General features: G+C 43.8%; 1 protein-coding gene across 2 annotated transcripts in view; it reads left to right on the top strand.

Annotated features, from left to right (window-relative positions):
• LOC124209537 (teneurin-a-like) overlaps window positions 1-16,750 on the top strand; it is a 114,551-nt gene that overhangs the window by 55,564 nt on the left and 42,237 nt on the right. Inside the window, exons 1-3 of one of the 2 annotated variants that reach the window (XM_046607562.1) lie at window positions 2,646-2,798; window positions 3,941-4,176; window positions 5,709-6,021. In XM_046607562.1, the coding sequence (XP_046463518.1) occupies window positions 4,000-4,176; window positions 5,709-6,021 (490 nt within the window). In that variant the 5' untranslated portion in view covers window positions 2,646-2,798; window positions 3,941-3,999. Of the gene's footprint in view, window positions 1-2,645; window positions 2,799-3,940; window positions 4,177-5,708; window positions 6,022-16,750 lie in introns of those variants that run through there. The other variant, XM_046607561.1, reaches the window with a different exon arrangement.

Raw genomic sequence — 16,750 nt, 5'->3', positions numbered from 1 at the left:
TCGAAACGTCACCAAGGAGAAAAGAAATGAAGAGTAGCATAGAATATCAAATACAAGGGGGGGGGGGGAAATATTAGAGCCCAACGAAAAAATTACAAGCAGACGGAAGCTGCCGGGGCAAGGAACGTGCTCACAGATCGAACCCATTGAGAAGAAAGTTGGGATAGTAGCGGGGGTAGTAGAAAGAATAAAGAAAGACGCATCTAATCTCACTAAAGTGGTCCTTGACGTTAGCCCTGGCACAAGAGTGATTGCTTGACTTTCTATATTATCAATTTTCTTATATTTTTACCAGCTCTTCTTCTTTTCTTCGGGTTGTGAGCTTCTGTATTATACAATAGATCTCCTGTACAACTTAAACTCGCTGCCAAGGATTTTCGGGTGCCGAACGAAACACCCGACGTTGTGAAATCCACGACGCACCTGGGCCGACCGCTGCATTTCACTTTTAAAGTTATACGGGGGGGGGGTATATTCTCGGTATGTTTCCGAATAATGGCGAAAGAAGAAGAAGACAATGAAGTGGTCGAACACACGAACAACTTTTCAGGGTTCTCAACACACACACACACAAAAATAAGAGTCGAAATAAATCCTCTTTTCCAAGGTGCTTGGGTCCATGTTTGGACAAAACATGTAAACCGATCGTCGAAAAGTTAAGTTGTTTTTCTTTTCTTTTCGCGGCGGAACAGTTAAAAAACACGAACGAGAGAGAGAAAGACTGATAGTGACGAAGTTTAGCACATCGTTAAAAAATGAACAACAGCAAACAAGAAAGAAACGCGGAATGACGATGGGGGAAAGAAAATTCTATTTTTCGCTTTTTCGAGTAAAACGTCGCCGAACAAAACATTAACTACCTTGTAAGGTTCGAAGCAATCGACTGGCAGATTTTTCTAGACCTTTTTTGTTTTGTGTGTATAATGAACTTTGAGACTCGTAGAACCAATTTTTATGGGCTCGTGCATCGTTGACGACACATAAAAAATCTTTTCTTTCAAAGTCTTCGGGAATTTTGGGGGTTTTGTTTTTTGTCGCTTCTCTTTTGTTAACCAAAAGAAAAATGACACGATACAATAGGATTTTTTGGTTGTTTTTAAACTGGCAGTCCCGAATTCCGGGATGGTTGTTATATACCTTCGAAAGGATTTCGTGCGTGAAGGACTACTCACGCAGCAGAGGCTCCTATATATTTATTCCACCCCTTTTTGTCCTCGCTCTCTAAGAGATATCGGCTTCAATGTCTCTAGAAAGCCCAGGCTCTCCCTCTCTCTCGTGTGTGTGTGTGTCTTGGATATTTACAACTTGTTGTCTGTTGTGTACCCTGTCAATCTTTATTGACACACCCGATCGGGTGGAGAGACGCTGCTGGTACACTCGAGCCGACGACAACGACTGAGATACAAGGTAACAGCAGTCGAGAGATGCTGTTGTTGTGTCGGGGGGTGACGTCACGGTCGGAGCAATCGATCCGGCCGGCGTTTGATACAACAAAAGTCGAGTGTAGCGGCGTAGAAATGAGGAGAAAAGAAGAAGAAGAAATAAAACGGCAGAAAATAAATATCAATCAAAATGTTGAAATTGCTCCTTTCCTCCTCTCGTTGCTTGTCAGCACAACGGAACTGATAGGGCACAAAGTTCTCTCTTTCTCTCGCTGTGTAATGCTTGAAAAATTGTGCAACATCATCGACCAGCCAGCCAGTGAGAGTGAGAGAGAGAAAAAGTGAAGGTTCAATCACGCATGCGTGAGGGCGAAGAAAAAGCCGTTTCCCTGTCGGCCTGTCTGTCTGTGCAGGCTTCCGTATCGCCTCTCCATCATCATCTATTTCTTCTTTTTCTGCTTCTGCTTCTTTTCATCCGCCCTGGAATTGGAATGGATTTCAAAAGGGAATAAATATAAATCAACGAAATTCTTCTATTTTACATTTTATTTTTTTCCTTTTTATCTTTTTCCGCCCACCGCTGCAAATTTCCCAGCTCTCTTAACGGGATCAGCGCATTTGCTTTAATGTTTTTTTTCACAGTTCGCGGAACTCTGTGATCCGGATCGTGTGCACATAACAATACCCGCACAATGTGTCCATCCAGTTTGAAATAACATGTCAGGCCGATGAGTATTGGGGGGGTCGTAGAAATAAAAATTCTTTGACTGCCCACTCGTTCGTGATGCGCTTCTATTGCCTCGTTTTTTTTTTCTTCTTTGCCTTTTGCCCGCTGCACGCGCCCAGTGTCAGCCAGTCCAATTTGCATGTTGTTGTCGATGACAAAAGAGACAAGTCACGCCCGTATCATCATGCAGCAATTTCTTTTTCTCCGTGTGCATTCCAACCTCGAGTTGATTTCTTTCTATTCTACAGGAAAAGAAATGATTTTTCTATTTTGGCTTTTAGCTAATATCAATTTGTTTGAATTCCCTTAATTTTTAAAATATCGAATCAAAATTGACAACGCTGAAAGAAACGCAGGTGTCGGAATTTATCCTCCCCAATTTGTCAACCCTGTTCCACTCCCCTTTAATTGTCTTAGTTCTTTCGGGCCATTCGCGCCTTCTGGCACGACGTGGGCAGTTTAGCAAAAATCCGCGACCGTGATCACATCTCTCTCGCTCTCAATTTCCCTAAAACTTTAATTATAATTGTGTTCTGTATTGTCATACACAATCAGAAACAAGAGAAGTCGTTGCTCCCGACAGCAGGCTCTAAAAAGTGATTATTTCTCCCAAGTGCAGACGAAGTTTCTCTTCAGTGTCACGTGCCAGTGAGAATGGCGATGAATCAATTCGATTTCACGTTGAACGTGTAAGTAGCTTTTGATGTTAACGTTCGTTCATTGGGTGCGGTAAGGGCGTGGGCACTTGTATCTGGGCTTCCAAATTCTATTTCCTGTCGAAAATCCGGTCAAATTTGGTGTTAAAAAAGATCGTAGAGCTAATAAATTTCGCACCGTTGCTTTCGACAAAGCCAGAAAGTATTCTCTTGCGTAATGCGATTTGTATTTGAGTGTCGTATAAGTCTAGCCTTTAACCCATTTCCTTCTTCTTTTAAATTTTTTGTTGTTGTTGTTGTCTTCTTTTTATAATTATTATTATTGTTTTTGTTTTGTTTCTTGTTGTTGTTGTTCGAGAGAGAGATAGAGAGAGAGACAAAAGAATCTAATATTCCGGTCCATTCCATCCATCCACATACACTTGACACTCGCTGTGACCCCGCAACGGTTTCCCTAAGGCAATTATCTCTCAACCCACTCAACCCGAAAGAAAAGAATAGCTTATACACAGGAATGTGTGTGTGTGTTAAGTCCAATCCATAACCCAAACTAAAGGGAGTCACGCACCAACCAACGGATCCCCCCGTTGATGATGATGATGACGACGGGCTCGACCGAAACGAACAACAACAAAAATCCCGGAGTTGTTGTAATAGTCGTAGGCGACTGCGGTGGCGGGAGCGACAAACAGCAACTCCAGTTGAGTAGTGGATGAGGGAATGAGCAGAGCAGCACAAGCCGAATGATGAAAAACAGGGTTATCCATTCTCTTGATTCGTGCTGACTGATGATGGAATGGGGCCCCCCCTCTCACTTCTTCTTTTTTTTTATTTTTCCGACTCGTCAATGTCACTGTCGTCTTCATCGTTGCTCCTCATTTTCCCCTGGTCCGCTCTCATTTCGCTTTCCTCAAGAGTGTTTATTTATTTAACCTAAAAAAGAAGACCATTGCTCATCAACCCCGTGTGTACAACATTTTCTTTCTTTTTATTTCTCCCCCTGTCTGCCCTTTCTGTTTGGCTGCACATTTCCCCAGACGGCGGATCTCTGCAACTGTTTGTTTCCATCAGAGTGACATTTCACGTATTATATCCGCCTCCCCCTCCCCACTCGTCCATTATCTTTCTCCGGCGAAATGAAATAACCGAATTCTCTTTTTGATTATTTCCTGCAGGTTACGCGGAGCAGGGCTATCATTCCCAGCATCAGCCGCGCCATTTGAATCATTTGAACATGTCGGAAGACGATTTCGAAGGCATGTACAACAATTGCGGCGAGGAATTGTACGAGGCGGATCCGCACGGACTTCCGCAACAGCACAGACAACCACATAATAGCGGCGGCACGACTGGCCAGCAGCGCCTCAACAATGGCCAGCATCCCAACCGTCGGTCAACCAAAACGCAACACGTGAGTTATACATTACGACACCTACGCGTATTGATGCCAGCCACAGCATCCCGTTTCCCCATTCATCTAAACGCACCACAATCTTAACTGGAAATGAATATGCGGGTCTCTTCTTTTGTTAAGTTTCTTTCTCTCCCGAATGATGATGAAACATTTGATGGACGGTGAGAGATGTTGGAGCTAGAAAAGACTGGGACGACACGCCCCAGTCGGGACAAGCCACGACACGAGAACATACACAAAACACACACACAAGTGGGCAGTAACCGAAATGTCGGGAAGATGAAAAGCCAAAGAAAAAGTTTGTTAGCAGCCACTATCCTCCTACAGTCTTGTGTCCTGTTGGCGTCTGTGGGCTTTTTTTGTTTTGTTTTGTGGCAGTAGTAGACCCTATGTCTTGCCTTAATGTATGAACCTGTCGAACCGTTGCTCGCTGGCGCAGAATAGACAAAACAACAGAATCCAGAAAAGAATATATATAGAGAGAGAGAAGAGAGGGGGGGACCCTGTAATTATTACGATTTTCTTCTTTTTCATTCTCAAAAGGCTATAAGCGCACTGGCTGTATCTCTCAAGGGTTGAATTTACGAGCGAACCCAGTCGTTGGCTTTTTTGTTTAACCGTATTCAAAAAACAGAAATATCCCAGACTGTTTGGGCAGCCAAGGAAAGAAAGAAAGCTTCTGCTGCTGCGACTACCGACTAGTTTGTAGTGTGTGTGTGGAGGAAGAAGAAAAGAGGCAAAAGAAAGGCTCTTTTATGGTAATCAGACCAATGACTTTATAGATATTCTTCTTCGACGCCTCCTGCGCTCACCGGCTTCTTTCTTTTCTTTCTTGTTGTTGCCTTTTCATTTGGAAATAGACAAGAAAAGGAAGGAAGAAAAGAGCTTGAATTTATGTGACGACGACGACGCTGACGGTGTGTGTGTGTGCGCGCGTTGTGTATAGTTGGAAAGGAAGAAGCTAGGAAAACCCATGATGGTCCAGACAGGATATCTTATGTGTATTCCTCCTCGAACACGGGCTCAGTTCTTCCCCCCGTCGGCCAAAACTCCCTCCGCCGAATTTTTTATTTCCCCCATCTTGTCTGTTTTTCTTTTCTTTTTCTTTTTTTTTTAAACAGGGTAGATGTTTCAGGGGACTATACCTTCGCCTAAACTTGTGAAGCTTTTTTCTGAGAGGGGGAGATTATTTATGTATCGACTAGGTATTATTATACGATCCCCGTTCGTTCGTTCGTTCCACACCCGTCTCTAGAGCTCCATCCAGCCAATAAGGTTGCGGATGCCCCTATGCGATGTTTAGATTTACATAGACACACACACATGTGTGTGTGTGATGAGCTAACGCTGCGGAGAGCCGCCATGCTCACATTTCTTTTTCTTGGTTGCATTCATTTTCGTGCTTTGCTTGAAGACAAGATCCTCTTGGCTTATTTTCCTTATTAACATTTGGCACGTCAAGGGGTGAGCAATCGTGGAGGAGAAGGAGGAGGAAATTTTATTCATTGAACTTTTGTGTTTGTGTGCAGATTGGATCTTCTCCTCGCAGTACGGGCGCTGCCATGGGTTCGCGATCCGGCCGAGGCCAACAACAACAACAACCGCACCAGCATCATCATCATCACCATCAACAGCCGCCACCGCCACCAGCAGGAGGACTAGCATCACAACAACAGCCTCAAGATTTGATGATGAACAGCCCCCAGCACCAGCATCATCAACGATCTGGACGCGGTGGCGGCCGCTTGCCCGTCGGTTCTAAATCGCCGTCGGCCAGTAGCCAACAGTCGGACCCCATCTATCCGCTGGACGCCGGCATGGAACCATACTCGACCCTATCAGGTACAACTTTTTTTCTTTTCCTCGTTCCCAGTTAATCTCAAACGAATTTGAAGAAAAAGAGGGGAGGGTGCTGTGTGGGTATGAGGGGGGAGGAAACCCAATCGTTTTTGTGGGTTGGTAATTATTCGAATCGGCCACTAAAACCTCTCGATTCGGGTTTTCCATCATGGGAAATGTGGCTGCCTCCATATTTTTCCAAATGGGTTTTCATCGCGTTAAATACCTCGTGAAAAGAGATTCTCTTCTCTCAAAGGGGGGGAGAAGAGCCAAGAAATCTATTAACAGTTTCGTCTAAAAACGGGAGAGAATGACGGGACACACGTAAACATTTGGAAGTTTTTCTTCTTTTTCTTCTTCTGGCGAGAGCTTGTAAACAAAACACCCGAGACACTTGGAAGTAAATCACGAAACGAGTCGGGGTGGCAGCTCGTTACGCCCTCTGGTAATGACGCCAGCTCATTTTCCATTGGGCTCCTTCTTCTTCCTTATAGTGGCCGTCGTTTTTTGTTTTATTGGAGGTCCCTCCACCGATTTCTTGGCTGATTGAAATTGTGCGCTAATTTCTATCCCCCATACTGCCCTTGGCTTTTCTATTTCTCTCTGTGGCTTGAAATGATTATTATATAGCCCATCGTGATTTGTGGGTGTGGTAGTGGCGGTCTCTGGTCGCAATTTGAAAAAAAAAAGGGAGAAAAATAGAAATTCCCGAACGCCGCGTACAGTATGGAACACTGGGCAGGAATTGTTTGGGGGGCCATGTGTGCGTTTTGGCTTGCGTGTTTGCGTGCGTGCATCGGTGGTGGCGGCGTCGTATCATAAATCACGGCCGCCTCCCCCTCACTAAAAACTTTTGTGAAGGAAAGAAAAAAATTTCAAAATAAGACTCCCGCGTGATGTTATCGCGCGTTCGGAAGGAATCCATCACCAGTGAGGACCGGCGGGGTTCTTCTTTATTTTCTTTGATAAATTTTTGTGCGCCGCTTCTTTTCTTGTTTTCCTTTTTTTTTATTATTATTTTTATTATTATCCCGGACGGGAGCGAAGCAGCCTCCGTACATTTGGGGGATGCGTGATGATGTTCGCTTCCGTATCAAGTACTACCGAACGGCAGAGATGTTGTACGTCATCACTTCCGGCTGCCGGAATCGTGTTGGTCTAGATTACGGCGGATATGCTACACATTCTCTCTCCATCTCTCGCTGGGGAGATGGAGGAAAGAATCCCGCTCGTGTTTTGTTTCCTGTCCTCATTTGTCACGGGACCTGTCTCCTCCGTGAAGAACCGATCGAATTCACGTTCTTCACTTTGTGTAGAGATGCTCGTTGACCTTGCCCCCCCCTTTCATACAGCCATCAAACGCAATCGGAATTGAACAGCCACTATACCGCACCCAGCAGAAATTTCTAATCCTGAGTAAAAAAAAAGTAGTAGTGGGAGGGAAATAAGTTGCAACGTCCTCCCGTTTTATACATGTCACGGAAAGTGAATGTGACGACTGCTGCGTACTACACCAAATCACCATTTGCCAGAGAGAGAGAGAGTGAGTAGTACAGCGAGAGTCAATGTGGGTCTTTGATGGCTGAGTCGGCACTTTGCCTGATCGTATTGATCTGTGTGATTGAATTTGGCGCGCGCCAAGCCTCACTCTCTCTCTCTGCTAGACTCTGATATGCTCTTTGCTCCCTTGTACACAGAACCGGTCCAAAGTGTAGTAGTAGCAGTGGTAGTAGTCTATAGTGCACTCTGATGTGTGTGTGTGTCGATCGGTTCCCTTTTTTGGTGGGGAGACGACGACGACTTAGCAGCAGCGGCTGGATGCATACAAGGGCTTGATTTGAAATGCAAGGCTGGTCGCTCTCTCTCTCTCTACTCCGACACCAGTCGTCAATTCATGAAAAGGAAGAATACCAAAAGGAAGGAAGGAGGAGCTGCAGTCAGGATCTTTCAACTTTTTCTTTTTTTAAACAGCTGCTGCTCCCTGCGACTTGTGTCTGTGTGTGTGTTGAATCACATCCGGATTTTTTTTTCTTCTCTTTCCTAACTCATTTTCACTCCCTCCGCCCTTTTTTTTCTCCCACTATCCATTCGTAGTTATCACCCGGCTTCTCTTTCAGCGTTCGCTATCTCTGCACATATACACAGGGCAAAAAAGGGAGAAAATGTGAAGAATAGTGGAATACAGTTTTTGGATAATAGTGTGTGACGATAGCGCTCGTCACCCCCCTACCGCCATGTACATGCACATGCTCAAAAAGAAGGTTCCAATTTCACGGCCATCCGTGTAGGGGCTTCTAGCCACCAGGGCCACAACTTTTAGTTTTTCCTTTGAGCTTTGACATTGTCCATTTGACGTTTTTCTCTTTTTTTCACTCTCTTACGACTCTTGATGATTCTTCCCCCCCCTCCTAACCAACACCACCATCTGACTTTGATTGAAAAGTCAACACTCCCACCCTCAGTCGCCCTTATGCATTTACTTATAAAAACAAGTTTCTGTTTTTTCTTTCCAAGGGTAGAGGGGAATAACGAAGCGAACGTTCGGGTTTTTATATCTCGACAATTACAGTCATAAGGACCGAGAAATTTTAATGGATAAAAATAGGAAAAGAAAAGGTTAGAGGATTTTGTCCGGGATTAAAAACAAAACACTCTATAACTGGGGAATGACCCTTTTCCCCCCCCCCCCCCTCTCTCTCTCTAGCTCATTTGAAAGTCTGAATATAAGCGGTTGCCTTCATTGAGCATTCTTTCACCTGTTATTTTTTATGATTCCCCTTTTCCTTGTTTTTATTCCTCCTATTCTCATTCGGCTATTCTCGAAAATGTGTTGGACATGTAATCCGCTCTCCAATGTTTTCAACACGCACCAATTGAACGAGTGCGTAGCCCTTCGTCGTGTCGGAGGAATGAACGAGTTGAAATATCGAAATAAAAGCCACTGGTCGTTGTTGCCAGCGGCCTTTGTCCTTTTTCTTCTTCACATTTAGATGTGTATCAAGTACTTTATTTTTTTGTTTGGCGTGGGGCTTATCCAAAGTCGCCCACTCCCTCCAGCTCTCTGCACTTCTTTTTGATGACCGTCCAATTGTCAACACGGAAATTTTGTTGTTTTCATCTTGCGACTGGTCAATCATTTTCTCGTTAGACGTAAAAAGAAAGAAAGAAGAAGAGAAACTATTTTATTTTTTTTAATCAAATGGAAAGGAATCTCTGTCGACCTTTGAACTGGCAAGTTCAACATTGCATTATGCAGGAGGAAACGGGAGATTATGCGCAGGAGTCGGGAATTCTGTTGATGTTTGGTGTTAGTTTTCAGACACGTTGTAGTCGGATTTGAATAGGCTCATACATCAATTTGATGATTGGCTTTCTGTTGTGTCGATGAAGGCTCATGTCTTCGTGTTAAACGGACCGAACGGAGCAACTAACGACACAGTTGGGGGGTTTTTTGGGGGTTGTTGTTGTTGTAGCGATCGTTTTTCGGCTTGGTCTCTCAAGCACATCGATTTCTTTTTTTGTTTTTCGAAATACCCGCCTACCCCCTAGCACCTTCATCCCCTCCCACCATCACCACACGTGACTGTATTTTTATCCTATGCATTTTGTATAGGAAGATCAAAAGTGATGATGATGGATAAGAGGGATGGAAAAAGAAAAAAAAAAAAAACTTGTTGGGCCCCGGAACTTCTTGGGGGTGTGAGGAGCGAGCGGTGCTAAATAACGAAATGCGCCTTGTACATATATATATTTTAACGTTATTAAAAGAGAAGAAGAAAATGGGGTTCGGTTCTTGTGTATGTGTCGGGTTTAACACAGTCCTTAAAGACTTTTGAAGAGCAGCTAGAGAATGAAGGCTCATTCTTTCTCTCGTTGGAAAGCTCGAGGGTGTAGACTGTGGTATTTTCTTCTTCTCCCCCCTTTCATAAGGTCCCTCGTTCACTTTGGGCGTTCCAACTTGATTCGGGGTCAAGACTCGTGTAATGTGCAATGGGGACGACGTTGCTGAAGATGCTGAGGGCTCCACTTATCATCATCATCATCACGGTCGTCATCATCATCATCAACTTCTTTTTTTTCCCGACAAAATTCAGAGAAAAAAAGGAAGTTTCTTCTTAATCCATTTTTCCAGTGTTGAAATGTACATTTCTTTATATAGTCAAGGAAAATTCAGCCATTTGCATTTTAAAACCTTACGCGCTTAATAATGGATTTGGAAGTTGCCGAGCTGATCTAGTTTTTTATTATTAAAAAGCGTAAAGGAAGTAAAAGAAAACCTTTCAACAAGTTCGACACGTATATCCGGTGTGTCCCAAATCTTTTGAGTGCCAAGTTTTGAAAGTATAGCGCGACGTAACAAAAAAATAAAACCCCCAACAAACTCGGTGTGTTTCCCTGGAATAATAATAAGCTGCTGCTGCTGCTGCTGCTGCTGCAGCAGAGAGATTCTGTGCCAGCAGTTCTGTCTCGACTTATGGAGGGCAGGTTAGGTGTGTACATAAAGCGGATGGATGAAAAAAAAGAAAGGAAAAAAAAAAAGGAGGAAATCACCTCCGGAAACGTGGCGAAATGTAAAAGTTTTTACATTACACCGGATAGGTACTGACAGACGACTGCGGCAATGCGGAATAAAATGAGACCCACTCTCTATAGTCTTTTACATATTCTTTCGATTTTGTAAAAGATGAGTCTCTATGGCTTTATAGACCCCCATTTTCTTTTATTTCTTGAAAGTCGTGGACACAATGGAGAGCCCTCTCGAAGAAATTCCTTTTTTTTTTTCTTTTTTAAAAAAGAACATGGCCAGTTCTTCGACAATATTTATCAGCGCTATTCACCTTGCTTGCTGGCTCGCTCCACTGGGTTCTCTTTCCCGTTGGCCTGTTAAAGGTGCCGACCGAACTGAGCCGGGCCGAAAAACGCTGTGTGCGCCGGATTATAATATATTGTGATGGAGCGCTGCTGTTGCTCTGCGCTCACCTTATTTTCTTGTCTACCCTCTTCTTTCTTTTTTTATTTTATTCTTTCACAGTTTTTCTTTATACGTCCACCACCCTCTTTGGAGAAGAAGGTGGTGGTGGTGGTGGGATGCGGGCTTCCGCTGTGCCGCTATACATGTAGAGTAGATATATTTATAAATAGGGTTAGAGTGTGTCTGTCTGTCGCCTCCATTTCTTTTCTTCCACTTTCTCAGGTCCTTGTGTCTATCGAGGACAAATCGCCTCGGTGGTGGTATGTGTGGTGCAGCTCTTGTGGGCTTCCAGAAAAGAAGAAGAAGAAGCTTTGAGGGGGTTTTACTCGCTCGGCAGCAATAGAGTAGGATAAATGACTGCGCTCTTTTTTCGTCTTCTCCAACGTGGAACCACTAAAAGGATATAAAGTTAAGAAGAGAAAAAGGGATCGGTCGAGTAAGGGGGGGGGGGGCATTGGTATGTTACACGGCTACTACTAGTACCCCTAAAGGAAATGCGCCCCCTCCTGGTTGTTGTTGGGGGGGACAAGACACAGCACAGCAGCACCAGCTGGGTTATAACACTGCCAGAAAGATGTGAAGAATTTTTCTTCATGTGTATGTGGATATATCCGGTAATATACAGGCGGAGATACATAGCAGCTGCCCCATCCGAAGGAAAATTAGAAATTCAGGAAAGAAGAATTTAAATTTGAATTTTTTTATTTTGGTTGGGATAGAGAAAGACTTTGTATGTGTGCCCATGAAAAATTGAATGATTTGTCAAAAGTGACACTCGACTTTTTTCTCTCTCTCCTCCCACCTTTGCCCAATTTTTCTCGAATGTCACAAAGACAAGATGATGATCATCCAGGGGAATATGAAGTGAACAACAACAATGTGTCCGTATGAATTGGCGTTTTCCTTGGCAGAAAATGAAAAATCTGTTTGGTTGTTTTCCTTTTTCTTTTCTTTTTTTTTTTAAATTTAAATGCACATCTGGCTTTGTCATCTCTCGAGTGTCTTGTGTGGGCGCCTCCGACAACGGATGAGATGCCGTTCTATCTTTAGGTCCTTGTTGTTTGTTGGTAGTGTGTCGTGGCTCCTTTTTCTTCTTCTCTGCTCTTTTGCGTACACGGCCCTTGTTTGTGTGTGTCGCGCCGGTTGCGAGTCTCTCTCGGTCGATAAGAGATCGTGATGAATGAGGCCCCGAAGAAGAAAAGACAATTCTCTCTCGACTTGTTCTTCTTCCCGCGAGCTGTTGGGGAGAAAAAAATCAACAGGGTTTCCCCCTTTATTTTACTCGGAAGAAATCAAAATCAGTGGAGAAAATGTCGTCATAAAAATGGCCCTCTCCACTTTTTATTATTTTGTCTTGCCTGATTCGGAGGTATTATAAAAATAGGAGAATATTAGGGGGAATTGTTGTTCAAAGTTGCGTTTTATTAACCGAGCGATACGAGTGAGATAGTCCTCCAGAGAGAGAGAGGGGGGTGAACTCACCATAGGCCATAGGGACGATGGAAACGATGGCTTTCTGATAATAATTACGGCACCAAACGGGCCACTCTTAAAAAGAGAAGAGGCTCTTTTTCCTACATCACAAGCCAAAAGGCAAAAAAAGGAACTTTGCTGTCGATAGATTAGTGTCTGCGTGTACCACCTTTTCGTTGTTTCTTCTTCTTTTGCCGTGTCTCTTATATATTTCTGTGGTTCGGAGCATCGCTGAAGAGAGATCGAAGACAACCGATAAACGAACCAGCGAAAGAAAGGAGATAAAGATAACAGGAGAGCGACGGGCACCATGGTTTTTACCTTGTTAATGAGCCACATCTTGTACGAGGATGCGCATGCACTCTTTTTGTCTTCTTCCAACATCAGCACCCACAACGTCAACGTTAAGCTTTTGTTTTTTCACTTTTTATTTTACGACTTTCCCCTTTTAGAGTTTTTTTCTTTTTCTTCTTGCCTAATCCCCTCGCTCTCGTTTTATAGCACCGAAAACCACAACAAGAAAAGCACCACAATTGATTCTTATTTCTTTTTTGGGTTTTTAAAGAACTGAAAATTTTGGGAACGGTGTAATTATCTGCGCTTTTTAATGGAATAACACGTGTTTTTTTCATGCGCTGACTGTTTATTAAGAGTAGTTTTTCTTAAACGATGAATTTTGTTTTTCTAGAAGAAACAAACTTTGCCTCATTGCGTCTTTAATAAATGAACAGCATGGTCCCTCATTCCATTTTCTCAGCTTTTGATAACTCTTGAATCATCATTATCATCATCATCATCTTCTTCTTTTGAGGGTTTTTTGTTTTATATTTTTCCGAAATTCTGGGGTCCACGTTCCTGTGGGTCCTGGGTGGAATGCCCAGCGCATCCTCCGAGCGGGCAATAAAGTTGTAAGTTGGCAGGGAGGTTTAAGACTTACGATCCAAATCCGAATTTCTACCCCCCGAAAGAAAATGGAGCCGTCGTATAGTTTGATGATTTATACGACTTTGTGGTAGTAGTTTGAAGATTTCCAAATGGGGGTCGAAATGAGAAGACCCCCCTTCACCTATTGAAATTCCCTTTTTCCGTTTTCTTCCCCGTCTCTTTCCAACTTATATTACATGGCACCTAATTGATTAGACCTGTCTACTTACGAGAAAACTTGAGGAAGAAGCGCGTACCGCCGACAAAATGCCACAAAACTTTTCCCGAAAAGAAACAACATTTTCTTTGCCTTTTATTTCTTCTCTCTTGAAGGGAAAGGTCTTCACCCCTTTTTTCTTTTTACAACCAAACCTGTTGCGGGTCGTGATTACACGCGTATAAAGGGACGGGAGAGTGGCCCAGGGTCAGACGAACCACCCCGTCCCAACAACAACAATAATTCTTTTGATTTTTTTTTTTTTTTGAAGCAAAAAAAGAGAAAAAGTTCTTGGGTTACCTTTTTGATTATAAATGTCCGCGCGTTTAATCACAGTTACCAGTTGAGAGAGGGACCAAACGGGGAGACCTTCTCTCTTTCTGTGTTATGCGGATGATTATCATGATGAATGAGCCGCCTGTTGGGATTGTGGCAGTTGCTCGTATATACCTGTGCTTTGTACTTGTTGTTGTTGGTGGTGTTTTCTCGTAAGGAAATGCCCAAGAAAAATTTCTTTTAAAGAAAGAAAGAAAAAAAAATTGTTGACCGTCGACCCCGCGAACGGAAAAAAAAACCCTCCCCTGCTCAAGTCGTCCGCCCTATTGGTAAATTGCTGGTGTACGTAGTTAGTAATGATACATTGGCCTTTTTTTGAAAAATCTGGCGATTAGTTGATTACAGTCCTACAAACCAGCTCCACCCTCACCAGTACATACCCCACCCAAAAATCTACCTTTTGAAGAGTGATTTTTTTCCTCCTGTCTCTTCTGAGGGGGAGGAATAGATAAAAATATCTTTTTTATTTTTTTTCTTTACCAAAATTTTTTCAAATGAAAGTCTGTTGTTGTTGTTGTTATCAATCAGACAGAGATGGATGCGAAGCTAGCCGGACTTTTTGTTGTTCAAATTGCTGCCGGTGCCCGCAAAAGGACGCCAACGTCCGGAATCGTCTACATATTCGTTTCTTTCCTTTTGGTGTTGGGGAGATGTGAAAGATGTCGATGCAATCGGCAGAATCCATCGAAGAAGAAGAAGAGGGCAAAAGCTTTTTTTTAAAGTCGGCATTTTTTTAATATTTGGTTTTGTTCGCCTTGAGGTTCAAAAATGGGAAACCAACATTCCCCTCAGATTTCTTGGTGTGAAATGCATCAAGTTCGGTAGAAGAACTTTCTTGTGTATAACCGATCGACTCGCAGCCGAGAGAGTCGGAAAGAACAAAAAATAGAAGAAAGGGGACAAATCTCAATACCGACGAGTTCAATCGCCTCCAACCGACTTGACTGACTCGCAACGGTAGAGACGACGAGTTTTACATATCGGTCAAGATGGTCGACCGAGATAAAAGCGCGCCAGAGTCTTTTGAAATGGGAAAAATCTCAGATTTTTGTTCCTTTTTCTTTCTTATATTTAGCTGGGCTCTCCAAGAGAAACTGTCAAGGGTCCAAATATTAGGGGATCCAGCTCTTTCGCCCGCCCCCCATCTATGCGGATGAATAATACAAAAAAAAAACGGCAGCCGGGCCCCGACCAGTGCTGGTCCAACAAAACTCCGGGTCACCCCCCTTCTGTCTCTCTCTCTCTCGAAAAAGTTTCAAAATGTTTGCGCACGGTGTGACACACGGTGGTATGTACACTACGGCAAACCCGCCCAGGTGCTGGCCGCCCGGTGGCAGAGGGGGGTTCCAGGGTCCCAAGTCTATATATCCAGGGGGGGTTCTCTCTCTTGCTAGTCCTATCTCAAAACATGACAAAACATATCTCTTGACACACCAGCAGGGTCTTTTTTCTACAAGTACGAAAACACTGGGGAAAGAAAATATTTAGGAAGGCCGGTAGTAAAACGCTGAAAAAGTCGTGCGATTGCCAAAACTGGCCGTCTGCGCATGAGATTGTCGTTTGAAGATAAGAGAGCCCCAGCTGGCAGGAGAAGAAAAAGTGTGTCATAATGTTTCGTTAGATTTGATGGACCAATAACTCTGTTTGTTTGGTTGGTTGCGTGCGACAGTCGTCGTCGTCTCGCAACAAACGAGACCGCGGCGCCATCGGACGCATAACTGCCATCAGGGCATGGGGCGCCCCCTGGCAGTTGAGCCGAGCTGTCAGTGTCGTATGGCCGTTTTCTCGCCCACTTTGGTCCCCTTGTTTGTCCCCATCTGTGGCCCCTTGTCTTTCTCGCTTTCCCGAGACGCATTCCATCAAGGACAAGGTATTCAAACCGAGGCAACGGGAAAAGAATCGAGAAAAAAAGCCAATCGATGCGGTCAACTGATAACGACCCGGTGCCGTTCGCTCCTCCTCGGCGGCGCGGGCGGCAACGCGCCAGCTGAATTTGATTTGAATTATTATTTTTTTCTGGAGGGAAAAATCTTGTTTTTATTATTGTGTTGGGTTTTCGAGGTATTTTTGTAAATATTTATATGATGCATCTTCATTTTTAAGAAGAAAAAAAAAACAACATTTTTTGGGAAAGAAAAGTTGTATAGAAAAGAAGAGAAAAGATACCCCAAACTTGTATTATTTGACAAGGTTTCCCGGGGCTTGTTTCCAGTGACGTAAAGGCATCACGTCCGATGATTTGACAGGTCGAACAGCTCCAGCAATGGGAGGTTTCTCTATCTTCTTCTCTGGCGTTAGGCGGCGGTGGCGGTGGTGGCATGGGGGGAGGGGGAGAGTTTTGGAAAGAAAAAGAAGATAGTAGAGGTATTGCCATCGATTCACGCCCGCCACCGTCACGGCCGTTTGGGAGGTCCCGTCCGAATCGGATGAAATGATGTCTTCGCCGTCCGTTCTTATTTCTTCTTCTTCTTCTTCTTACTTTATTCGAAACACGTGCCCCAAAATGTCTCTGTGTGTTGTGTGTGTGTGTGTGGGAAAGAAAAAGAAAAACTCTTTTTTTATTTATTTATTTATTTTTTTTCTTCTTCTTCTTTCCCTCCCGCGGTACGGCCAGCACGTCTGTCAAAAATTGTCTTTGAGGGAGAGACGCCAGGAAATATCAAGGCTCGTCAAAAGAGGAGAAAGAGGAGAAAAAGGTGTACGTGCACTATCGATAAAAACACATTTCTTTTTTCCAGCGGGAAGTCCGTCGTTTGCAGACGCGCTCCGTCGGAAGCGCCGGCGGTCGTGATTGCCGCACGTTGGATGAT

The sequence above is a fragment of the Daphnia pulex genome, chromosome 12, assembly GCF_021134715.1.
Source record: "Daphnia pulex isolate KAP4 chromosome 12, ASM2113471v1".
Classification (NCBI taxonomy): Eukaryota; Metazoa; Arthropoda; class Branchiopoda; order Diplostraca; family Daphniidae; genus Daphnia; species Daphnia pulex.
This window is presented reverse-complemented; position numbering and strand designations above follow the sequence as displayed.